The following is a 25947-nucleotide window of genomic DNA, read 5'->3' as shown; positions in this document are numbered from 1 at the left end:
GAGAGAACTACCATCCACTGAGCAGAGGCCACGTGAGGGCACATTTGTTGAGTCCTGTAAAAGAGGGACGTGGGCTCTCCTCCTCCCTGGCCTGCCCCAAGAGGACAAGAAGCATTGGTTTTGCATCTCCTTGTCTGCAGAGCTCCTCTACCACTTACGGGAACCTTCCATCCACATGTGGTTTTCTCTTTGTATTTGCAAGTCCTTGCCAGAGTCTTCACTCTGCTGCTAGCGAACGTATTTTCCACACAACCGTCCCTGTTTACCTGTTGAGGGAAAGACGATGCTGCTCTGAGAGAGAGGTAGTGTTACGGCAAAGTTGGTTTCTCATCGGGCAACCAAAAGATACAATCCCCAGTGGTGAGAGAAAAGGCAAAATCAGCAGGGCCTGAGTGACAGAAAACAACTGCTAAAGAAAGTCGCATCTTGTTGACGGGGACCAAATAAAATGAAGCAAAATGGCAAAGGAGCGCTCCTGGGGCTTATTGACTATGCTTCTTGAAAATGGAGAGCTTCCAGAAGGGTGGTGTCAGGACTCAGGAATCTTGAGAACTAGTGGGCCATGCTGACAATAGCACCGGGCTCTCCAGCAATCACACACAGCCATCCACCTGGGCGTGTGGACACTGGCAAGGGCCACCTCCCATCAGCTGGCGAAGGAGAAACAGCAGGGCCCGAGCCTTGTGTCTTCTCTCTGCAGCTTTGCCCCTCGGAGGCCGTCATCCCTCCTCTTCTGCCCCATCCCTCCTCCTGTCTCCTGCTGCCCTCATCATGTGTTCTTCCATCCCCCATCACAACAGCAAATGTCGGGCCGCCTGAGTGGCTCCGTCCGTTAAGCATCTGACTCTTAATTTCGGTTCAGGTCATGATCTCGGAGTTGTGAGCTCCAGCCCTGCATCTGGCTCAGCACTGATTATGGAGCGACCTTGAGGATTCTCTCTCCGCCCCCTCTAACCCCTCCTCTCGCTCGCGCAGGCTCTGTCTCTCTCACAAAAACAAAAACAAAAACAGCAAGTGTTTAAATGTCTCATTTCTTTTAATAACTAGGGGCTGCTTTATAGCTTCCTTTTCACTAATTTTAGAGTCATTTCAGGCTTTAGCACAGCGCAAAGATGTGGGGGAACAAAGTAGGAGCACCCCGTATTATAGTGACAGTGGAATTTGGCTTTGGGGGAGGTGGGCAGAGGAGGGGAAGAGGCCAACAGGACCACCTGAGGTGTCATTCCCACCATTCCACAGTTTTTTCTCCTGAAGAGAGCACTTTTTTCTTCTGTAAATAGTATACCCAGAAAAAGTTTGTATTAGTTGCATTCTGATGTAACTAAATACAGACTTACAATGTGGTCTCCCACAGTCATGCCACAAATCTGAGCTTTTAAACCTTTTATACTCAAATACGCTGTGCCCAGCAGAGAGATAGGACTCCATCCAGCTCCGGAATGGGAACCCCACCAAGGGGAAAGTGGTAGTGTGAAAAAGCCAGCCCCTTCTCTCTTTAGAAAGTCCCATTACACCATTTCTCGCTCTGTGGGGGCATTAGGGCTAGACCGCTATGAACAGACTGCCCGTGTGCACTTTATACCATCCTTATCTTCGTCTTTCTCCCCACTCAGCCCTCATCATAACTGAGTTTCCAAATAAAAGAAAAGTAGCTGGATGTATAAAGAAAAGGTGTCTGATCACGAGGCCCTGAAGGAAGGTATCCAACAAGCTTTGGCTGTTGGAGGCGTGAGCCTTCACTTTTCCTTCTGGAGAAAGTTCCAGGGTGGGGCCTTGGAGGGTTGAGTAGGAGTCTACAGGGCCCTGGGGGCTCCAGGACTCACTGTATACTCACAGCTTTCCTCTCACTGTCAGAACTGCCCTTTGCTCCATGTCACCCAGATGCTACTGTTTGACAGTCAGCTGCCATCTCCGCTGCCCTGCTGACCTGTTCTGGCCAAGGCCGGTCCCAAATCAGCAGGTCCTTCCTCCATCTGCAGCTCTCCTGTCTTTGCCCCAGCGTCCGCCATCTTGAAACTTCAGCGACTGGCCTGGTTTTCCTCCTACTTTTTTGTTCCTTCTCAGTTTTCTCTGCTGGCTTCCCATTCCATGTCACTCCACTCCACAGTTTCTCATAATTGTGCTTGTTCTTCCAGCCGCCCCATCCCCCCTTTTTTAAAGATTTTATTTATTTGTTTGGCAGAGAGACAGCAAGAAAGGGAGCACAAGCAGGGAAAGTGGGAGAGGGAGAAGAAGGCTTCTCGCAGAGCAGGGAACGTGATGCGGGGCTCAATCCCAGGACTCTGGGATCATGACCTGAGCTGAAGGCATACACTTAACTGACCAAGCCATCCAGACACCCCATCTTCAGGCTCTTCTTCCTCCTACCCCCACACAGCCTCCTGTATCCCTCACCTTCTTCCCTGTCCACCCACCTCCATTCCCACTGCTAGGGTAGCTTCATAGCCAGTTTCCCTTCCCCACTGTCTCTCCCTTCAACCCATCCTCCTCTGTCTCACCACTCCCTGCTTTCTTCCTCATAAACACCTCCACAGACAGCCCCAAATCCTAATAGCAAAAACAGGTGAGCAGATCTTTCGTGGGTATGCCACCCAGGACCCTTTGCCCCTCTTCCCACCCTTCCCACCTGGACCTTGGGGTTCTTGGGAAGTCTGAAAGTTCCATGGAGTACAGTCAAACCTTTCGTTTCTATCTGGTAAAACCTAGCGCAGCTATCACTTCTTCTAAGAAGGTGTCTTTTCTCACCTGAAGCAGAACTGGAACCCAGTTCCTGGGCACCTGTGTGGTTGTGTGGTAGATGTGTCCTGTGTGGACGTGTCTCCCTTCCACTGCGAGAGGGTCCCACCATGAGCCACCGCAGCAGTGTATTCTTGTGCTGCCAGGGGGCAGGATGTGTGGTAAATTCCAGTTGCACCCAGGCCATGGCACTCTCAGAATCCTGAAATGGGTTTTGTTGGCCAACTGAAAACTTCCTCTGCTTCTCCCAGTTAGCTCGTACGCCCAGTGCTTTTGTGTCTCAAGTTTCTGTAGTGTACCTGCGGCTGTTCTTGTCCCACTCACTGAGGAGCTCCTTACCCCAGACCCTACGTTAATGCCATCTTTACTTGTACCATGTCTGGAAGGAACAGGTTCCACGGGGCAGGGGAGCTGAGAAGGTCCAAGTCAGCAGAACAGCCTCGTCCCCAGTTCTCAGGCAGGAGCAGCTCCCGCAGCCCAGGTGTTTGGCTGCCTTCTAACCTCGCTGATTAAAGATAAGGATGGGCAGAGGCATCAAAGGGAGGAGCAGCCCCACCTAATCCCATCAAACCGGGGTTTAGCCACCTAGCTCATTCCGATAAAGATCAGAGAGATGGAATTTTGTGCCCCACCTGACCCCCTTGGTGAGGAGGTTGTGCAATCTCAGCTGACAGGCTCAGCAACAGCGACTCCCTGTGTGTCCAAGCCTTTGGACTCAGCCCTGAAGGAGCCACCACTTGGGTCTTCTACAAGGTAGTTATCCTTCCAGAAGGACTCCATCAGGATTCCCTCAGAGGGTCAAGGATAATGGGTGAGGGGCAATGACTGGTGGTAAAAGGGTCCATGTGATGATTGGGTTTAATGCATCCCATTTCCCACCACTCCTCACACCTCCACAGAGACTCCCCTGGTCCTGTCCCCAAATTAGAAGCCCCCCTGATCCTGCCCGAGAATGACCATATTCAAATGGAATTGAGTCATATTCACTTTGCCCTTCATTTAAAACCCTTCCTCAGATTCAAAGCCAAGCCCTATTGTGGTCCTCAAGACCCACGTTGCCCTGTGCCTCATCTCTGCCCCCTTCCCCTCACTTCCTGCCACGCCATTTTACTCTGTGGTCACGTGCTCACTGCAGGGACCCACGGCTTAGCTAAGATTCTTCAGCATGAAGGAGCCAGCAAATCCTAACCCTGAAGTCATTGACTGAAACACTCTCCTGTCTTTAACTTTGCATCATTATGAAGACCCATTCTGAGTCAGTCCTGCCAGCATTTTCTTAAAAGTAAAGGAACAAATTATCCTGTGGAACTTCTGTTTCAGTTTCGTGTGTGTGTGTGTGTGCATATGGGGTTGCAAAGAAAAATATGTTTCTTTCTGTGGGTCTCGGGTCATAAAAGCTTGAGAATCACAGCCCTAGTTACTGTGTTTTTGAAAGGTGACTCAATGGAGTAGAATACCCAGAATTCTCACAGTAAACTCTGGGTGTTCAGTCTGGCCGAAGGGCAGATGAGCACACTGACTTCCTGGGCTAAGCACTTGCTCCTGTGATTCTTCAAGAAGCCCCAGCCAAAGGTTAAGTTCTCTTTCCAAGTTTCCCCCGCCCCCACACCCCCTGCCAGGCACCTGCCTGCACTCTGCTGCCATCTAGTGACACCTCACAGTCCAGACTTGAGCATCCTGGTGATACTCCACCCTGCACTGGATCCCAGCTAGAATGTACTTTGCTGGGGGTGGCGTGGGGCAGAGGTGGTCTTTAGAGATGCAGACCAACCACTCCTAAACATTGTTTGGTCAGGGCTAGAGGAGAAGAGCCCCAAACTCTATAACGATACATTAAGATTTTCTGCTTGGGCAGATTTGAGGCATTCCGTTGTTCAGAGCCATCTGTACATTTGCCCACGGTAGTGCTCTTTGTGTCTACCCATGGGTAGGGACACTGAGGATCTCCTGAGCCCCTTCTTGCCTTTTGAGAGAATATCTGTGTGACTGTACTGGTCACCGAATGACCAGATTCCACCTGGAGTGAGGGACACCTAAAGTGGAGTCGTCAGGAATCAGCATTCTTGGGTCGTGTCTGGGATCACACAGCCAGCTCCTCTGGTCTTACCTTCAAGCTCTGAACCTTAGTAAAATTCTGATCTTTATATTCATAAGTGAAGATGCAGAATGTAAAAGTGGCTTACCCCCACCCCCTGCCCCACCCCCACCTTAGCTCTTTTAACTAAGGAGTAAAACGAAATTGTTTTCTTTAAACTTTTTGTATTTGGAGGATAAAGGGTTATTTATATGGTCAACAGGAACGGGGAATATTGGATCTGGAAATGCTTAGAAGTCTGGGAGGGGAATGGGACTGCTGTCTTCAAGTCATTGAAAGACAGCTCAGAAGGCTCGAACTTGTCCCGTATGACTAGAGGACAGAGTTAGGATCCATGAGCAAAAGGGGGCAGATACCCACCTGAGACAAGGCAAACTTGGCAACGGCTGAAGAGATTGAGTGGCAGAACATGTGGGTTCCAACAGAGGCGGTGACAGTTCACCCCGAGGTGACAGGCTGAGTTGGAGGCTTCCAGCTATTAAGATCCAGGAGCTGAGGTTTTGGTCTGGGAGAAAGGAAGATGTGGAAAATACTTCGTTACATCTGAGGAGGTATAGAGAGACGAATAGGCAGAACACGGGGTTTTTAGGGCAGTGTGGCTCACCTGGAGGGTCCCGTAATGGTCCATGCACATCACTGAACATTAGCTCAAACACACAGAATGTACGACGCCAAGAGCGAACGCATACGTGAATTGTGGTCTTGGTGACATGTCCCTGTAGCCTCATCAGTTGTGACAAATGGACCCTTACGGGGAAGGGTCGTGACCCTCAGGGAGGTAGATGGCAGATCTCTGTACTTTGTCTTCAGTTTTACTATGATCCCAAAGCTGCTCTAAAAAAATTAAGTCTTAAGAAAAATAACAATAAATAGACTTTGTATGCCATCTAAATATGTATGTTATTTCTGAAGAAATTGCTGTGGAATAGAACGAGTATCATTTGTGGGGAGGCTGCTACCCACGTAGAATGATGGAATAATGCGTATTTCTGGTAATGCATATTCCCAGCCCTGCACTGTTGATATGCATATGTATAATGCATACGATAAGAAGAATTAATATTTAATCATTCATTCTGTCTGACTAGGGTCATCGGTTTCCTGGAAGCTATCGTGTGCATAAAATTTGGGCAAGATCTCTTCTCTAAGACCCAAATACTCTATGTTGTGCTCTGGCTTCTTTGTGTGGTAAGTCATTACTTTTTTACCCAAAAGTGACAGCAACACTCCCCATGGTGTCTCTTTAAAAAAACAAAACAACTATGATGAAAACCCTTGTACACCAAGTTCTTTTAGAAATTTGCAGACAGGACCTTCTACTTGTAATAACCCGAAACCAGCCACCAGTTAAACACATGAGACCATCCAGCATCCAAAACGGGTCACCTGGGCAAGTCCTAGTCAAACGCCTTCTGCAGGTGCACTGTACGTGCATTTATTCTGCTTTTGGGAGTTCGGCTTCATGAAGGGACAAGGACAGTTACTGTGCCCTGTAGCATATGTATGGCTGGACAAGGGTTTATGTACAAGATAGTGGACTCTGGTTTATAGGTCATGTGAGATGTTCTTGAAGGTAATCAGACCATGTAGTTTCTGCCTCATAGTCGGACTCTGATGGGCCAGGCCCTGTGGGTTGAGCTTCCTCTCTGAAGGGAAAAGCCCTTGGGGGCCTCTAGCTCCACTGTCCTGGGACTTCTTTCTCTTTTTTAAAATGAAGTAAGATCTTCCCCCATGAACCCCTGTCTCATTTCTTAAATTCCACATATGCATGAAATCATAATTATCTTTCTCTGATAAGGGAAGGGAGGGAAAAAGAAAATAAGACAAAACCAGAGAGGGAGACAAAGCATTAGAAACAGAGAGTTGCTGGAGGGGAGGGGCGTGAGGGGATGGGGTAACTGGGGGATGGGCATTAAGGGGGTCACGTGATGTCGTGAGCACTGGGTGTTACATGCAACTGACGAATCTCTAAACTTTACTTCTGAAACTAATAATACACTGTTAACTAATTGAATTTAAATCAAAAGTGAACAAAGTGAAGATCTTAACCTGCAGTTCTGTGTCTACCCTTCTTAATTTGTTTTATTATTTTGGAGGAAAGTCTTATTTTACATTTAAGCTTAAGATTCTTCACTTTTCACTTACTTTGTTCAGAAAATGAACTCAGGCTTTCATTATAATCATAGAAAATTTCAAACATAGGTGGAAGTAGACGTCACCCATGTACTGTCCAGTTTCAACAGTGGTCACCTTATGGATTTCTTGTTTCCTTATATTCCCTACCCACCGTCCTCACGCTGAATTATTTTGAAGCAGATCCACTTTTAATAGTTCAGGATACATCCCGAAAAGAAGGTCAAAATGTCTTTTTCTTTAATGCAACCACTGTACCGTTGTCACATCTGAAAAAGAATAATTTCATAATACTATCAAATATCTAATCAATGTTCAAACTTCTGATATTTTTGTAAAATTTGGTATTTTAGCAGTTTATTTGATAATCAACATCAACTTGTTAGAATTGGCTGGCGTGCCTTTTAAGTTTCTTAATGTACGCTTTCCCTCTGTCTCTTGCTATCTTTTACAGTTCGTGGAAGGACCTAGCTTTGTTGTCCTGTAGATTTGCTCAGAGTCAGGATTTCACTGATTTTATAGTGTACTCTGATTTAACACATGGCTTTGTCCTCTGTTTTTGTTTTGTTTTGTTTTGTTTTGTTTCCCTTGCAAATTAGTAGTTGAATCTAGAGGCTTAATCAGATTTGGGTGTTTGTTTGTTTGTTTGTTTGGCATGACTAAACTTTGTATTTTTAAGGTTTTTTTTAATTGCCTTTCATTTCACAGCATCTATTTTTAGGGTCACTTAGTAGAAATTTGAGCTGTGCCAGAGCACCTTGAGCCTGTTCTGTCCTGTTTTATCTTGAACTATGAAAGGGAATGATGATTTCCCTTGTACCTGTACTCCAGAATTCATGTTCTAATGTATTTTTTCCATCCCAGTGAGACTACATGTAAGAATCGGTTAGGAGAGTGCATCAGAGGAGACTGGAGATTTTGACCATGTGCTTCTCACATGTCTCTCTGGCACATGCCTCAGGTGCGTGAATTGTAGAATGACCAAGTGCAGTACCGCAGGCAGAGATGGGTGCTGCCCCCACCTGGTGGCAGAGCCCTGGGGACCGCCAGGAGCTTGAGGCAGGAGGAGTCCCAGGACGGGGGCAGCACCCTTCTCACGGCATCCATGTACAGCCCCACCCGGGGGCACCAGTGGCCAGCAAGGCCTTCCCAAGGCCGTGTCCAGGAAGCCCTCTCTAGTTACCTGCCCTGCAGGGGCTCCTCCAACCTCTCTTCAACTTTTAGAGACTTTTCTCTATTTTACTTATTTGGCACTTAGCCTGCGCTCCCTTACGTCAGTCACTTTTGGTTTGCCTTGGTGCCTGTGTGATTGTCACTTTATCGAGGACATGATGAACCACTTCCTGTCCACGCATTGGTCTGTCCTTCACCTAGCGTGGTCCTTGTAAGTCTAGTGAGTGTTCCTCAAAGCGGTCTCGGACGCCACCCACAGACAGCTGGTGGAATAAGATTGTATTAATGCTCACTGGGTGCCATTCACTTCTCATGAGTGGCAAGTTTGAGGATTTCTTGGAGGGCAGGCACTTTATTAGCCCTCTTTTATAGATGAAAAAAGGCCCAGAGAGGTTCACGAGCTGGCTCAAGGTCACACAGATGGTGAGGGCAGAGCTGGGGCCAACATCCAGATGGTCTGGCAAGAGAGTTCCTGTCCCCCCTGCAAAGGCTCCCCCTTTCACGGATCCCCAGGTCCAAATGGGAATGATCCGCGTGCAAACGAACCATGTTCCTGTGTGACAAACAGTACGAAAGGTGTGTACCTAGAGCTGAGGGAGCACTAGAGGGAGAGCACCACTCGAGCTGGGGAGTTGCCAAAGGCTCCCAGGATGTACCATGCGAGCAGGGTTTTGAAGGGTTGCAGTGGATGCCCTCCCAGCCCTCAGGTGCCCCAGCTAAAAACCTCAGGGCTGCTGCCCCTCCTCTGCCCCTCTTGAAACCAGCGGGTCACCAGGTTCTGTCCACCCAGCTCCCTCCCCTTCCCCCACCCCCACTGTCCCTGCAGCTGTCTGGACATGCACTTCCTCCGCATTCTGCCCCTCTGCCCCATTCTCTACGCTGCCCACCCCCCCCCCCCCGCCCACTAGCTTCCGGGACTCAGACCTGACTCTCTTGCCCTCCTCAGAACCATTCCCTGTCATCGGGGGCTAGAGAAGGCCCAGTAATACATTTTTCAATTAAGAACAGTTCAAGGATAGGGTGAGAGAAGGCTGTGGAGATCAGCCTAGCATCTCTCTTACTGAGGATACACATTTTTCAGCATCAGCTTTCGGCGACAAGGGGCTTCTGAACAGTGAAGCCCAGAATGAGACGCACTCTCAGGCCCCAGGAAGCGGGTGGTCTCACGCGGTGTGGGCGACCTAGCACGCATGGAAGGACTTATCTCGGATTCAGCCGTCAGTGAGAGAGAACTGTTCTCCAGTGAAAGGTGTCAGGGGTGGAGAGGCATGAGGATTACACCAGCAAAGCTCCTCCGTGTAGAAAGAAGTATCAAGAAGGAAGAAGAATCCCTGTCACAAGACCTATGTAGAAAGAAGTATCAAGAAGGAAGAAGAATCCCTGTCACAAGACCTACCAGCTGCAGTGTGAACTCTTGTGTGTGTGTGTGGACGGTCGTCGTCGGGAGCCCGCATCATACCCACCCTCTTGGACTTGATTCTCAGGCTACCCCAGACGACTCTTAGTCACCTCACTGAGTCACCCTTCCAGACTTCTCTTGTCTTCACCCAGGGTGCTTTCTTTGCCTCATATGAATGCTTTCCCCTCCTTTTTCTACCCAGTGACTAATGCCAAGACCAAACTTCAGTTCTGCCCTCCATGAAATGCACCCCTGCCAGCGGGCTGGTCAACTCCCCTTGGGGCGCTGGTCACACCTGGCACATACTTCTTTGAGTTAGAAACTCAGTGTCACATAATTTTGGGTTCTTTATATCGTCTCCTCAGCATTGTACCTCTTGCTTACAAAGACTGTTTTTGTTGTCCTCTTGTCCCCACTGACTCTAGTACCTGCAGTCTCTGACACGTTGGACTGGGCAAATGCATGGAGAATGAAGGAGTGGGCTCGAGAGATAGAGACCAGGAGGGACATCCAGGCAGGCTGAGAAACAGGCATGTGCAAAGATGTGCATCTGCGCCTGTGCCCAGCATCTCAGGAAGACAGCTCCCCCGTGGGGGAGCGAGAGTGTGGAGAATAAGGTGGGGGGAGGGGACAAGAGACTTCTGCTTCAGAAGGATGCTTGTGTGTCTACAGTTGGAGATCCAAGGACAGTCCTTCAGTAGGAAGACACTGGTTCTCCGAGAAAGGCTGCATGGGCTGGGAGAGTCTGGAGGGAGCAGAGGTGCTGTCTGAGAGTACTGAGGGTCCCACGCACGAAATGACAGAGGGTTGGATTTGAGAGCTGTTGAAGAGGTCAGCTCCACAGGTCGCCACGCTCCTTGTGATAGCATGAGGGCAACTCTAGGGTTTCTAGTTTGTGCCCCTGGGTGGCTTTTGGTGTTAGTCACAGATTGGGGGATATAAGAGAAGCCCATTGAGGGAACGATGAATTTGATGAGGGCTTTGGAGTTTGAGGGACCCTTAGAACTTACAGGCGAAGATGTCCTGTATCACTGGAAATTCCAGTCAGTCCAGTAACACGGGAAGACTTCGTCAGCGGTGGAGGTGCAGGAGGGGAGGGCCACTGTGCACAGGGCGAGGCTGGAACCCCTGGATTAGGTCAGGGGAACAGAGCCGGGGCAGGACAACTGGCTGAGGATGGGATTCTTTGGAGCAGCGGCCACATTTAGGAGGTGGGCCTGAGAAACAGCCCCAGGAGATCAGGCCTTTGAAGATGAAGAAGACTGCCCTGAGTGTTATCAGTGTTCGTTGTGCCACAGAAGGGGACCTGGCCTGAACAGAGGCCATTGGCTGTGTTGGTTAGGGGTCCCCACTGCCCATATTCAGGGCCTTTATTAACCATCAAGATCTGAAAGGAAGGAGGCGAGCCTTATTCAGTAAGAGTTAGGTGTGGCCAGGCCTCCCTTCTACTCAGAGAAAGACAGACCCTGATTATTACCCCTGCTTGACAGGAGAACAGATCCAGACTTTGAGATGAATGCAGATGCAGAGTTCGCGTATGCTGCTCCTAGGCAGTTCTGTGATCAGTCCTAGTCAGTTTGCGGGCTCATTACTCAAAGTGGAAGCCAAGCCAGGTCTGACCACACCCTGATTGCCACCACACCCCCCAGCTGTGTGCTGCTCTGGCCCTCATCCCACATGTTTTTGTCTTTTTTTCCTTGCTCTTTCTTTAAACAAAATCTGTACAATTGCTATTTTAAATCCAGGCCTTGGCATTTTAAGTGGATACGCACCTAGATTTTCACAGGTGTGATTGCAAACCTATAAATTACAAGCTTTGTCTCCTGGGACAAGTGTGAAGTGGGCCTCTAAGTACCCAGGTGAAGTGATAAATTTGGCTGCCACAGCAGGCCCTTTGTGTGGCGATTGTGATGATAAGCACCTGTTGCTCACCACCCGCCAGTGTTTGCCTGCCCGCAAATTGCTAAGTTCCAGCTGCCCCAGCCCGCCAGCCCCCTCCCCACCCCCACCAGGGACAAGGCTGGGGAAGGTGGAGCACCACATTCCTGCCCTCTAGTGGGCAGAATTTGCAATGACCGCCATCCCCGTGCCAACTGCCCAGTAGGCTAGTGGAGTGAGGACAGCTATCTGGCCAAACTCCTGGTCTGGGAGGTGGAACCTGCCCCCCCCCCCCAAACCTAGGACAGTCTGTTTTGTTCTTTGTAAAGGAGCAAACACATCCTTAAGTTTGACACTATGCAAATCCTCTAGGCTTCCCCATTCTTCCCATGCCTCCAAAATGGTACACTTAATGGTGGTGTATATTAGAAATCTTGAGCAAGTCCTAGAATATGCTAAAGCTTAGGCGTTATTTTCATCTTATCATCTTAATATATTCATTCATTGTCTAACTTTTTGATGGGGGAGGATATGAGCTTCCTTTTCTTTAAATCCCTCACCTATGGACGTGTGCCCTCTTGCATATGGCTTTAAAATAAAATGAACCAGTGGGTCTTCCATTTCATGTTGTCTCCACCACACCAGTATTCCCACTTCATGGATGTAGATGCAGGCCCTCCAGAGCCCTGGGACTCCTGTCTTTTTTGCACGTAAGGTGATACTTGTACCCAACAGATGCTCGGTAAATGTGGTTGGCTGACAGGATCTGGGCCAGAGCCAGACTGCTCACTGCGGTGATGAGAACTGATGAGAGCTCAAAGCCCCCACCTTCCTAGCGGGCTCAGCTCTGATCTGGAGTCCAGGCCATGCAGAGGGATGCTGCTGTTCCTGGCTGTTCCCTTGATGCTTTTCTCTCTCCAGGGGTGGATAAATGGATGGACGGATGGATAGAGATGTGAGGATGTATAGACATAAAATCAATATAGGATCCAGGAATACCAAGAGACCTGTGTCAAGGCCCCAGTTCGCTACATATTAGCTGTGTGCCTTTGAAAAGGCCATTCACCTCTCTGAACCTTCATTCCACTTCTGTGAAATAAGTGCTATCTGAGGCAGCCCTTTGGGATCTAAAGTTAGGATTCTCAGAAAGAATTAAACCTACTCAAGAAGAGAGTGTTCTACTCTGATTTTGCAGCTGTTCTTATGGTTGGTTCAGGGTGACAGTCCCCAACAGGAAATGCAGGGGAAGAGACAGCAGTGGGACAATGAGGGTGCTCTGGTGTCAGTGAGTACCTAAGGCAAGGCATTCTGAAGAAACAGAACTGGGAGGGACAGTCCTTTTGTTTCGGTGATTCACTTACAGTGGGAAGGTCAGGCCTTGCTGGAGGGCCTGGAGGGAAATCATCTGTCCTCACTCTCCCCGTCTCCTTCGGGTGCTCCCAACAAGACAACCAGAAAGTTCTCCCTGGTTTTTAGTGGTTTGGCATATTTGAAGACGTTGGATTTCCGTAGGTGCTATTCTTTGCTTCAGTTAGAGTATAATTTAGGGTGTGGTGCAAGGTGGATGGGGAGTTGCCTGGGGAAGTAGAGGTTATCCCTGTCTCTGGGAACCCGAAGACCGCTTCCCATTTCACTCCACTGGCTTCTAAAGCAGTCGTATTTTCTCTGCGTTTTCCTGTGGACTTACAGAAGAAAAACAAAAACATCCAGAACTGGGGTTGAGGCGGGGCCATGGAGACAAAAAAAGAGCTGAGAAAGCCATGCAGAGCCACGGGCAGAGTGTCCCGCTGTGCCTGCCCCCAACTGAGACACTGCGGACTCCATGCCTTCCAGAGCCACTGTGATCCCAGACCAAGGGAACCTCCTCTTTCATTTACAGCTGCCACATAAGCCGACCAGCTGAGTCCTCGTAACTTCCCAGTGCTGGTGGCAGAGGAAGGGTCATGAGAACCAGACAAAGTATATAAAAGTATATAAAATCCTATATGCCCTCTCAAGGAGCACCTGCAGAGTGTGCAGAGAATGCTTCCCATCTTACCCACCATCGAGAAATGATCTTGCATTCTGATTATCGGAGTCATAAGTAGTCACTAGGATCTCTAGTGTCCTAGGATAGATGGCAAAGCCACATCAAGCCATCTTGTATGTTACAAGTTGAAACCCTGAAATCCCGGGAAATGGGATTTTTTTTTTTTTTGGTGCTACACTGTGTGCTTGTTTTTCTCTCCTAGGCTTTTACCACCTTCCTGTGTCTCTACGGCATGGTTTGGTACGCTGAGCACTATGGTCACCGAGAAAAGGTATGCAAAGGCCCCTCTTTAAAATGATCATGTCCTGCTTGGAGCTTTGTGGGGGCAGGGGCGGCGTTCATCTGAGAACATGGCGTGGCCATCATGGGGAACACGCTCCTTCTTTCCTGGCCACTGCAGAAACTTAACGGGTTCGGGATTCGTCCCCTATCAGTGGCTGACCATGCTTGTGAGTGTTCTGCTCAGTCGGTCACTATTTCTGTCCTCCTTTTGCAAGAGGTTTAAGACCCTGTTAATGGGTCCGTTTAAGGGCGCCTGGGTGGCTCAGTGGGTTAAGCCGCTGCCTTCGGCTCAGGGTCCTGGGATCGAGTCCCGCATCGGGCTCTCTGCTCAGCAGGGAGCCTGCTTCCTCCTCTCTCTCTCTCTCTGCCTGCCTCTCTGCCTACTTGTGATCTCTCTCTGTCAAATAAATAAATAAAATCTTTAAAAAAAAAAAGATTAAAAAAATAATAACAAAAATAAATAAATAAATAAATAAAATTACACGGAGAGTCCTAGACTATGTCTCTTGGACGTTGTATGTGTCTCTCTGTGATCCAGCCTGGGGCTCCCCCTCCTCAAATGCCTGCCCCGCCCGCCTCATAGAAGACCCGGGGATTACGGTTAGCGGCCTGAAAACGCTGTGCTACGTTGATAGTCTACCTCAAAGTGTCATATCTTCTTCAGTAAAATACGGCTTTCATCCTTGACTTACACCGTAAGTTGAGGAACTGACAGTACTTTCTAGAAGATTGACGCTATAGCCTGGGAGATAGTCATGGTTTTATAGTGAAGGAAAAGAAGTGTGATGAGGTTCTGCTGCTTGCTGGGGACGCAGGGTGGAGCAGCCTGGCTTGCTGGCCTGCCCCCATCACTTTCCCTCATCCCCTCACCCCCCTGCCCCGGGGAGTACTTGAAGCTCCATCACTAAGTCTGCTTCTCTCCCTAGACGTACTCAGAGTGTGAAGATGGCACCTACAGTCCAGACATCTCCTGGTCTCATGGGAAAGGCTCAAAAGGTATCTCTCTCTTACTCATTGTTTAAAAATTGTATTGGGTTCTCTTCCTCCCCAAGGCCCAGTAAGGAGATTTGAAAGCAGTATTTATCCTCTGAATGTTGATAAATGTACACCCCGAGGTCTCTCAAACCTGCCCATCACATGTCATCCATTACCTGTTCATGAGACCTGCAGGGTACTGCTGGGGTCTGTCCAAGAGGCTGGTCTCATGAGAAGAGGTGCCGTGTGGTTCTGCCTCTTCTGGGACGGGAAGATGCCACGGGGCCTGCCCCCGTCTCAGGCAGCCTGATGGGAATGTTCTTCCTCCTAGCTTTGGTCATGAGTGGAAAGAGGAAGAATTGCAAACCAGGAGGCGAGGTCCCTTAGAAGAGGTGGATTGATTTAAGTGGATTTGTTCAAGAGGCAGATGAGTATAAGAGCGATTTCGGGAGTGAGCCAGGGATCTCCCACTGGCCTCTGCAGGAAGCCTTTGGGAAAGATTTGGAGCCACCTGGCTGTTTTAAAGAATGAGGCTTGTGGAAAGATACCACTGGACAGTCATCCCTTGTCAGTTCTCATGAGCCGATTGGACGTCTTGGCCAAAGAGAGAGAACTATGCGTCCTGGAGACCATGAATTTGAGCTCACAGAATTGCTCAGAGGAACCACGGTCCCACAGAGGCAGTGCTTTCCTGAGGTTTTTTAGGGCCAAGGTTTTCAGAGTTTTTTCCAGGGAAGAGGCGACGTGCCCTCTGCTGAGTGGCCGGGTGCCCTTTCTGCAAGTCCTGAATCCGTGTCGATGGGTACCCTGTTCTGGATTGCTAATAGTAGTGGGCCAAGGGGCTCCCTCGGGCTCCCTCATTCAGAACTGCCTCCCTACAGATCATTTCTTGGCACTTTGAAGCCCTTCTCTGTTGAAAAGAAGTCTGTAGAAAGGAAGCAGTGATAGAGATATGTTTAAATGAAAGGTAGACAGAATAGTTCAGAAAAAAGAACTTGAGTGTGGTGAAAGAATCCATTGGACTAAGCCAAATGGCCCTTGCCATGGAGACCAAAATCTGGGAACTTGTTATGTTTTTAGTGGCTATGGTGGTGGAGGGCCTGGATCTGAGCCCTGGAGCAGTCTGCCTTGACTGCTGGGCTGGAGGGCGGCCATGCGCTCAGCCTTAGGACAGAGGCAGCCTGATGCCCGGCAGTTCTGCTTCTCTCCCAAGCCTCGCTCACACCCTACTCCCTGGGAGGCCCACCCCTAGCCTGCTCCCCTGCTTCCACCCTCCACCTCGCTGACCCCTGCTGGCTGCTCAGGCATCCGGCTGATGGGGAAGTTTCTCTCTGAGGTCCCAGACAAACAGTAAGTGTGCCAGAGACGGGGCTGTCCCTGCAGCCCAAGAGCATCTCGAAGGTGTGTGGCATCTTCAGCGGGAGGCTCCAGAGGGATCCTGAGCGGCAGGGGCCCGGTTTTTAAAGCTGTTCAGTGGCTCAGATGATAGAGGGCATAAGAGCCTTAATTTTGTAGCGTCAGGGATCCTTCCAGGGGGGAGATGTGGAAACACTAGTGCATCTACCCGTCAGGGCACAGAACTCTGGGTGATGCCTCCCTTGGTTATGAGAGTTGACTCGACACCCATGTGGTGTCATTGTTCTTCCTTGTGCTTTGAGTTGGTTTGTCCTCTCCCTTTGTCGTGAGTGCAGTCCACCCTACACAGTGAGAATGTAAAAGTTCTTCAGGGACCCCCCCCCATAATCTCCTTGCACAGGCAGGCAGTACCAGCCTAGTGCTGGGCTTCTGGGCCTTGCCGTCCTGTGTTCACCAGGCCACTAGATGGAGTGCAAGTATCAGCAGAAGAGCAGGCACTTCCAGCAGGCTCCAGACAGCGATGGCCGGAGCCAGGAGAACCGAGAGTCTGAGGCGTGAGCCCCCAGCCCCCCACAGCCACAGTGACGGCGTGTTCTCCTTCCTTTGGCCAGGTTCTGAAGACAGCCCACCCAAGCATCCAGGCAACAACGAGAGCCACTCTTCCAGAAGAAGGAATCGGCATGCCAAGTCAAAAGTCACCAACGGAGTGGGAAAGAAATGAAAACGCCTGGCTCGTCGCAGATGTCCCAGAGAGTGCCTAGAACTGAGGGGGAAACGGGATGGTGTGGACCTCCCCGTGCGGAGGGCAAACACGCAGTGCCATCAGGACGAGGAGAGGGGTTCGGGGGTCATTATTTGAGAGCGTGAGTCTTGTTTCCCATAGACCCGGCCACCCTGGGCGGCTCATTGCCTGGGATCCTTTGCCAATTCGGGGTCTCTTCCAACTTCAGCACTTGCCATACGGTCACTGGGAGGCGCCCGGAGTGCTGGCGGGTGGGGGCTCCCTCCCCGCCGCCCAGGACAGCGCTGCATTGGTGTGTCCTGTGGTCGCGGGGCCAGAGACTTGCGGACTGGTGACCGGTCTTTATTTTTACAAATCTGCCTCTCCCTTTGGACCAATGGGTCCAGGTTCAGGCCCCCATTCTGCCTTCTATTTTATCGTCGTTAGTATTTGGTTTTAAGTTAGAAGCCACTGCTGAAGTTGAGTTGAGGAGGGCGCTTCCCTCCCCGGAGGAGGGCGTCTGTGTCGCTCTCTCGCAAACGCGTCCCCTCTTGAGGACCTTACACCATGCGCGGTGGGAGGAAACCGGTCTGAGCAAAGGGTCGCTGCTCACAGAGGCTCCAGGGCTTCAGGTCAGAACCCGTCCTATTTGTTCCCAACGTCGTCTGTCCTGACCGGCCACAGTGCACAGAAGCGGGGCTGCTCCCAGGCCGCGCACACCCGGCTTCTCTCCCAGCCAGGTGCCTTCTACATTGTGTTGGTTTCCCCCCGTGCCGCGTGGCTGATGTTGTCTTTTAGTCCCATGTGAGGTGCTGGTGAGTATTACCTTCCATCCGTGCCATGCTCTAGAACATTTACTTACCCTGATAGTTCACCACCTCTGATGGATTCCTGTTTTAAATAAAATAATTCATGTGAAAGTCCATCAAAGATGGGTCTCTGTAAAATGCTCGTTTCTTCGCATCGTGTTGGTATTTTTCACCATTTGTAAGCAATCACGGTATTCTTCAGGTGACTTTAGGGAGACAGGAGTGCGGACACGCTTTCTGCAGTGACAAGAGAAGAGAGGAAAGATGGTAATTTAGAGGGTGTACAGACCCACGTTCTGTTTCCACAGATCCCCGGATGAGCCATAGGAGACAACGGGATCGTCGTTGTGTGCACGTGGTGATACCCCACCGAGCTGGATTTTTTTTTTTTTTTTTTTGCCTCTAACAGGGGGCTGGTACTCAGCTGATTGGCTTAGAGATCTAAATATTTGCCAAAAGAAATCCTCCTGTTCCTTCATTTCACAGAGCAGAGTTTTCAATGTCTTTCCCCCTTTAAGGAAATCTTTTACCCTAGAAGTGTCATGTTTTTCTTTTCTGCAAAGGAATTCCAGGGCAGGGGTGAGGGGGTGAGATGAATCATGCAAAGCTGGGGTCACATCCTGTGCTCTGGGCTGTCGGCGACCACTTGGTTGAGTGGCCGCCTTGCTGGTGGAGGGCCACCTGCATTCGTTCCGCGGGCACCGGGACTGGGGAGACGGCTGCGATGGGCGCCCCCGCCCAGCTCCACATTCACATGGGGTCCACACAGCAGCTCCGTCCTTCTCAGAAAGGGCTGAGACAACAGAGGTGCCCCTTGCAAAAACTTCCTACACTTTGACAGCACATCAAAAAGGCATTTTTAAAACGCAGATAGACCGTATATGTTCTTTGCAAGTAGGGGTTTGTTTCATTTCCCCATGTGTTTTGCTTTTCTGAGCACCAAGTGCCCAAGTATATCACGGTATCATAGACACAGTCTACCTCGACTCTCCTTCTGTGCACCTGGTCCACATCTCAGAGTGTTTCCAAGTTCATTTTCTGGGAGAACTGGGCCTGGCCCTTGAACGCTCCTAACTCATAGCTCAGTCAGACGGTTGCAGCGTGTTCCTTTCTCCAAGGCCGGCTTAGGAGGAGGCACCTATTAGCACGCGGCGGCTGACTCCTGTGCGACATTGAAAAGCATAGAGCACATGAGACCATTTTTCCTCTGTGGCTTTGTCGGAACTTCCAGCAAAGTCCTCAGATACTTTTTGTGCCTGCTCTTTGAGTTTAAACTTTATTCCCCCACCCCCTTTCAGTAAAAGCTCTTGACACGGTGGTTACAAAACCAATGCTTTCTGTGGCTGGCCCGAACCTCTGCTGCCTTTCCTCCTAGAAACCATACTGCTGGCTTTGGCCCACTTTTCCACTCGTTTCTATGGAAATGGACCTCTCATTGGGTAGAAACAGAAACAGATCTGAGGCATCATTTAATATCAGAAATGATTCATTTGCAAATCATCTCACATTCGCCATTTGCAAACCACCCTCTTAAAATACGCTTGTTTTGGACATAACGCACAAAGAATGTTTCCTGTCTTTTTCTCCGTAAGTGGCACCGTGTGGGGTATTAGATACCTTTCCTTTTTTGTCATTCTTGGTTTTCCATGGCCTTTCCCCGCTTTCCTTGTGTCTGCTTTCACCATTTGAAAAAGACTTGGCCCAACCGCTCCCCCAGCGACGCTAGAACATTTTATTGACCTGCTAAGCACAGTGATGATAAAAGATACCCCATAAATGCAGTCTTATTTTCACCAGGACTTCTTCTATAGTGAGCTCATGAGTATAGTACTCACCCAAGAGAAAGAAAATAAAATTCCTTACCAATCAAATCAGGTTCTGCCCTAGAGGTCTCCCCTCGGAAGCTGCGTCTCTGAGCAATAGCTCTTATTGTCCAGGATCTCCGTTTGGACGTGAACACTGGGTGGTTTCATTTCTTTCTAGGAGTCCACGTGGCCAGGCCCTTATGGGAGCTGGGGGGAAGCCAAATGCAGGAATAGAACCACCTGTTCACCACTGGACACCGGACTGAAGTGAGCACGTTAAACACAGGGGATTGGACTTGTGTGCTCTTTGAATTATGCTCAGCTCCTCCTGCAGAATTCCCAGGCCCACCACGGTGTTCATCGGCTGGGCTTCGTTTGTAGTGTTCTTATTGTCAGAGAGAGCAGGAATCCCACAGGTAGGCCGTTGTCATCCCCACTTACATGATTGAAATCAAGACGTAAGGAGAGCCAAGACTTCTGTCTGTCCGTGAGTGTTTCATCAGAAATGCATGTCTGTCCATATGTCGGTGTGCATTTGTAAGAGTCATGTTTGAGACCTGGTGCTTCGCAAGGATCCGCACTGGCCATGGCTAAGACCGATGGGCTGCACAGTCTCGTTGCTAGCCCGTAATGATTCAGTTTTTACATTTCCTTGATCCCATTTTATTCTAAACATGATGCTAAGACTATCACAGGTGAAAGTCACAAAAAAATTGAATTGGAACTTTGGCATTATTTTTGGTGCAATACTTGGGCTTTTTTTTTTTTTTTTTACTTCCCTATCTTCTGTGAATTCAGAGGAATCATTTATGAATGTCAACCAAAGAAGGAGAAAAATCGTTGTGTGTGATTTGGTGGCAAGGGGGATTGTTAGAATGCTGAATTGTAAAAATCTTCCTTGTCTCCTCTGTTGACCAAAGGCTGCCTTTAACCCATTTCAGAAATTCATCTGTGACTTTGTCTATCTTGACATTCCCTTGCTTGCAGCTTTGTTGGATAGATTTTTGAAGCTGCCTATTGTATAAGATAATATTTGTTGTTAAAGTCTCACACAGGTCCGAGTAGCTCCAAGGCCTCCCAGGGCTATGCTTAGTTTTCATTATACATCATGATACTGTGGTTGGGAATCAGTCTCTATGGACAGCACACATGGCTGGCTGGCCGGGTTTGGGGGGGGTGGGGGAGTAAGGGGAGGATAGCCAAGCTCCCTGCCTGTAGTGTTGGCAAAAGGGACTCCAAAGTCCCCAGCATTCTTGTCCTCCTGGAGCAGGGAGAAGAGCATTGGCAAATCCATCCCCTTATAAATCCAGTGAGGACAGGAACATCATTCAAGAAAATAGAATTTGCCCAAGAGTTTTGCTTTCACGGCTGATGCAGTCATGTGTGAAACTCTTGTGCCCCAGGTATTAATTTTTTTTTTTTTCGTTGTTATCGGAAGGCTCTGAAAACATGTTCAGAGGGCCTGCAAGTTGTGGGCACGGATAATGTCCCACTTTCTGGAAGGTTTTCTTAGATCTGCGTGGCCCCCGGGGCCTCAGGTGCTGGTGTTTCTATGTAGGCCAAGTCCTTGTTCTGGATGCTCAGGAAAGGCAACTCGTGATTCTACCAACCACTGGAAATAAGGTTTGTTTGCCTTTAAAAGTAGACAAATTGGAGACTCAAGAACCAAAATACTGTATTTCCATATCTGAAGTATACAAAGAATAGCCTTAATGATGGTGTCAGATCGCAGGCAGGTTTCTGTAATAATCCATACTGGAAAATCCGGACTGTAAACCTCAACTCTTCCCGCTCACTTGATGAAGGGCTCCTTTGGCTCATTCTCGTCAATCCGACTGCATACATCAAGGTTAGGTGTTTGGAATTGTATGGTTGCAACCCAGGAAAGGCTTAAGAAAGATCTCCAGCTTTCAAAATGTTTAGAAACCTCTACCTTCTTTTGGAGTGGACAAAATCCAGACCAGGAGCAAGGGGATGGATTTAATGGGCAACTGCTAGGTTATCTTCCAGACAGGCTTTCAGAGGACAGGGAACCATGGAAAGACTTCTAAGTGGGGCTCTTAGGACCCCCTCGCTCCCCTGAATCTTCCTAGGACAGCAGTTGCACTCAGCTGGCTTTGCTTGTGAGCCAGACCCCAGGTGGCATTTTCAATTCCAGGGGGACAGGGCCTCCCTGAAACCGCCCCTCACCCACCCCGTGGGGCCAGGTATATGTATGTATGTGTGTTCTTCTTGAATCCAGTGAGTTTGGTGGTGTTAATCACCATTTTCTGGGGTTATGGTGCTTAGGAAGGGTAAATATTTGACCCCAGAGCACACAGCCATTAGAGGCTGTCGGATCAGCCCAGAGCCCAGTGCTCCTGTTTCCACTCCAGGCTCCTTGACTCAATTGCTGTGCACAGGTCTTAGGCCCCATTGCCAGACCAGAGCCTCCACAGACCTGCCCCCACTTTGCTTCCAGCCAGCATCCATGGCAGATACGTGGACACTGAGAAGCCTGCTCAAATGGGGGAGCCAGGCCCTTGTCTGCCCTCCCCCATGGAAGGCGACGGTATGACTCCTCTCAGGTGCCCACTGTGTGAGAGATGGCCAAACCTCCAAGCCGCTCTCCACATATTGGGTCCCCGTGTGATTCTGGCTGGTTGCGTGCTGGGTGGATGAAATAACCAGTGCTGTGTGAGAACATGGACCCTGGCCTCATCTGCGCTTTGTGTGGCCTCAGGTGAGTCAAGATGTGATTCCTTGAAGCAGGTCCCATCTCCGGGTTCTCTTCCACATGTTCTGATGCATTCTGTGAATTGTCAGAAGGCAGTTCCTCAGCCCATAGCCGCTCCCTCTACCCTCAGGAATCTGATTTATGATCTGGTGAAGCCGTAAACCTCTGCTCTTCACTTCTGAAAAACAGCAAAGTATGGGAAAGAATGTAAATTATAAATACTGAATTCCTATGGTCAGCAATAATGGAATGGCCTGGGTTTTGTGGGGGTTTTTGTTGTTGTTGTTGTTGTTAATATGGTATGCGTAAGGCTTTGATTTCTAAGGGTCTAGGTTCCCCTGCCCCCCCCCCAACATATTTCTAGGGAGAATAGAGAGCCGTGAAATACCCCGCTGAGATATGAATGAGAGAGAGCAGTTTTCTGACGACTCACTGGCCAGAATACTTGGAAGCCACTCTTCACAGAGGGACAGGATGGTAGGTGACTGTCACATACCCACCCTTTGCCTGCCGACCCAGTGCCACACCACCCCACACCAAACCCTCGTGTTCTCACTTAGCAAGCCCGTGTCACCCCAGTTGTAACTCTCTAGAAAGAGGTTTTCCTGTAAGATTTTTGAAACTCTCCACCTGTACCTGTTAGTCAAGGTTCTGTGCTCTCGCTGGGAACAGACTTCTTACTGCTGCCACTAGCAGTAAGGACAGCCGCAGGGTCACGGTAAAGACCAAAGGGTGGCATGGGTTTGAATTTTCCTTCCAGTGGTGGGTCAGCTCTGGCTTCGATTTCACAAACAGCTCCCCGCTCTGCTGAGGCAGAAAGAAACCTCTCAGTGACCAACTGTGTGAATTCCCCTTACCCATCTCAGACCACAGATGACAGTGCCTGGGATTGCTGTGCTGCCCTTCAGCACTTTCTCCCTTAAACTTGACCTCAACCCAGCTCACAAGACTGGGTGAAAGCTGAGAAAAAACCCAGGGTCTCAGAGTTCTTCCCAAGCTGCTGTTATCACAGCCTAAGTCTGCCAGGGTATCTATTAAAGTCGTGGTCAGCAAGGAAGCTGACGGCAGAGCAGTGTGTGTGTGAGAGTACGACACTTAAACTCACAATCGTGTCCACCACGGAAACACATCCTCTCGCAAGCACCTATTCACCCCCACACTTGCCCTTCACGTCTTCTTGTCATCTCCTTTGGACCTCATTGGATTCACAGAACGCCAAGCTCAGCTTGAGGGTGGGACCAGCCAGACCACACCTAGGACATGGACGAGAGGGCTAAGGTTCTCGAAAACACGCAAGTGGAAGTGTACATTTTGGCCCCTTGGATCACCTCCGCTGTGGGTCTCAATCTTGTGTCTCCCGGAAGTTTCCATTTATGGACATCTAAGTAATTTCAACAAAAACTGAAGATAAGTCCAGTGGTGGTGGCCAAAGAAAATGTCTAGGTCAATGGGGTGGTTAGTTTTACGTGTCACCCCTGACTGGGTTGAGGAAGGCCCAGACAGCTGGTAAAACGTTATTTCTGGGTGTGTCCCTGAGAGTGTCGGGAAGAGATTAGCATTTGAATCCGCAGGCTGAGTAAAGCAGATGGCCCTGGCTAACGTGGGTGGGCATCCTCCAATCCATTGAGGGCCTCAATAGAACAAAAAGGTGAAGGAAGGGCGAATTTGCTCTCCCTGCTTGAGCCGAGACATCCATCTTCTCGGGCATTATTGCTCCTGGTCCTCAGGCTTTTCAAACTCAGACTACGACCTCCCCCCAACACCGTCCCCACACACACACACAGTTCTCAGGCCATTTGACTCAGACTGGATTATGCCATGCACCAGCTTCATGGTTCTCTAGCTTGCAGACCATGGGTCATGGGACTTCTTGGCCTCCATACCCACGTAAGCCAATTCCTAGCAAGTCTCATGTAGATTGTTACAGATAGGGATAGAGATACCCTATATTGGTTCTGTTTTCTGGAGAACCTTGACTAACACAGCCAGCCTTGTGTTTGGACTGATGTCTGAGAGTTAAACTTGCAAAAGGAAATGAGAAAATAAAAATGGAGCCCGGTTCACCAGGCAGGCACCTCCTTCCTTCAGGATGAGTCCTCCTTTGGGGCCTCAGGATCCATCACTGCCGGGGACCAGCTAATCCATCCAGGAGGTTGCCCTAAGCATGAACACAAAAGGGAAGAATTAAGCTTTATCCACCCCCACCCCCCCCAGCTCCTCGTGCCCTTTGGCCTCTCAGCAGTTCTGTCACCTGCCCTGAACAGCTTGGTGCCAGGTTACAAAAGCAGAATGACACAGTTCTCCTGCCACAGATCCCCTGTCTCCCAGGGTTCTGGTTCTTTCCCTGTAAGGAGCTGACTGGATGTGCTTCCTCACATCTGACAGTTTACAGAGGAGTTCCTGCTCCCATGTAAGCCACTTCCTTCCTGACGAGACCTGCAGCCCCTCTGGTTCTCAGATGGTGACAGCAGTGTTCATGGGGGTTCTTTCTGGAGCCACAGAGGCCAGGCTGCCAGGGGCTATGGCTGCCGGGCGTCTAGGGAAGATGTTCTTTCCATATCTTGCCAGGCCTGGTTACTGCTTTAGTGAGAAAAGAACCACCCAAAGAAAGGCCCTTCCTTTGGTGGTTCTCCCCCAAATGAAATAATTCTTTCATCCTGCTAACTTTATCCTGCTGTGACCGGTTCAGTGTGGGGAATTATTTTGGCTTTTGAATGTAAATGTTCTTCCCTCTCGCATCTGCTTACCACAAGCTTTCCAAACAGGCAGTGACAGACCATTGAGTAAAATGTTTTATCCCCTGGATAAAGCACTTATGTGTTTCCTCAAGAAAGCCACGTGCAACATCCGCCCCTTCCGAGCAAGTGTCTGTGCGAATCCGACTTCTCTCTGGGGTGAACTGAGCCAAAAATAAATCACTCCCTTGGCTGCAGGGAAAGGCTGACCTGCCATTCTGGAAGACTCCAATCCCATAATCAGCCTACCGATCCCTCCTGCTGACTGAAGCCAGAAGACTGAGCTGCATTAAAAGATGGCTGAGGAAATGACACAGAATAGCACATTTTCACCTCCTTTCCAATCCAAAGAGAGTTGCTCCCAGATGCTGTTTCTACAGTCCAACTCTGCCTCGCAAAACGGTTCAAGAAGAAGGTTGTGGATGGCAAAGAGCCCATGTGACCCAACCTTCCTGTTGTCTCACACACACACACACACACACACACACACACACACACAGATGGAGGAAGCCAGGAGACATTTGGAGAAGGGGCTCGGGGTCAGTCTGCGATTAAACCCCTGCGGCTCACAGGTCAAGACACTAAGGTGCCCCACTCACCCATTAGGATGGATACCATCCAAAACAACAAACAAAAGAGCAAGTGTCAGCAAGGATGTGGAGAAATTGGAGCCCTTGTGTGATGTTGGGAAACGTGAAACCATGTGACTTCTGTGGAAAACAGTATGGTGGTTCTTAAGAAAGTTAAAAATAGAGCTACCAGATGATCCAGCAATTCCACGGGGTTAGTCTGGGTATATGTCCAAAAGAATTGAAAGCAGACTCTTGGAGACTGGTACCCCCATGTTCACAGCAGCACTACTCACAATAGCTGAAACGTGGAAGGAACCCAAGTGTGTGTGTATAGATGAGCGGACAGAGAAAACGGTACAGACGTACAATGGAATAATGTTCAGCCTTAAAAAGGAAGAGAATGCTTACTATGTGGCCACATGAAAGAATCTTGAGGACATTTTGCTGAGTGAACTAAGCCACTCAGAGAAGCACAAATATTATAAGATTCCACGGGCATGAAGCACTGTGGTCAGAATCACTAAGACAGAAAG

General features: G+C 49.4%; 1 protein-coding gene and 1 long non-coding RNA gene across 2 annotated transcripts in view; one reads left to right on the top strand and one right to left on the bottom strand.

Moving 5' to 3' along the window:
• Positions 1-17707, top strand: part of PTDSS1 (phosphatidylserine synthase 1) — a 62009-nt gene extending 44302 nt beyond the window's left edge. The window contains exons 10-13 of the mRNA XM_082722828.1: positions 5920-6019; positions 13646-13714; positions 14652-14721; positions 16668-17707. Of these exons, the coding sequence (XP_082578954.1) occupies positions 5920-6019; positions 13646-13714; positions 14652-14721; positions 16668-16777 (349 nt within the window). The 3' untranslated portion in view covers positions 16778-17707. The remainder of the gene's footprint in view (positions 1-5919; positions 6020-13645; positions 13715-14651; positions 14722-16667) is intronic.
• The window catches only part of LOC309860595, a 961417-nt gene that overhangs the window by 717690 nt on the left and 217780 nt on the right, over positions 1-25947 (bottom strand). The window lies entirely within an intron of this gene.

Source organism: Mustela nivalis (assembly GCF_964662115.1).
Source record: "Mustela nivalis genome assembly, chromosome: 2".
Lineage (NCBI taxonomy): Eukaryota > Metazoa > Chordata > Mammalia > Carnivora > Mustelidae > Mustela > Mustela nivalis.
Note: the sequence above shows the minus strand (reverse complement) of the source record. Positions and strands in the feature narration are given on the sequence as shown.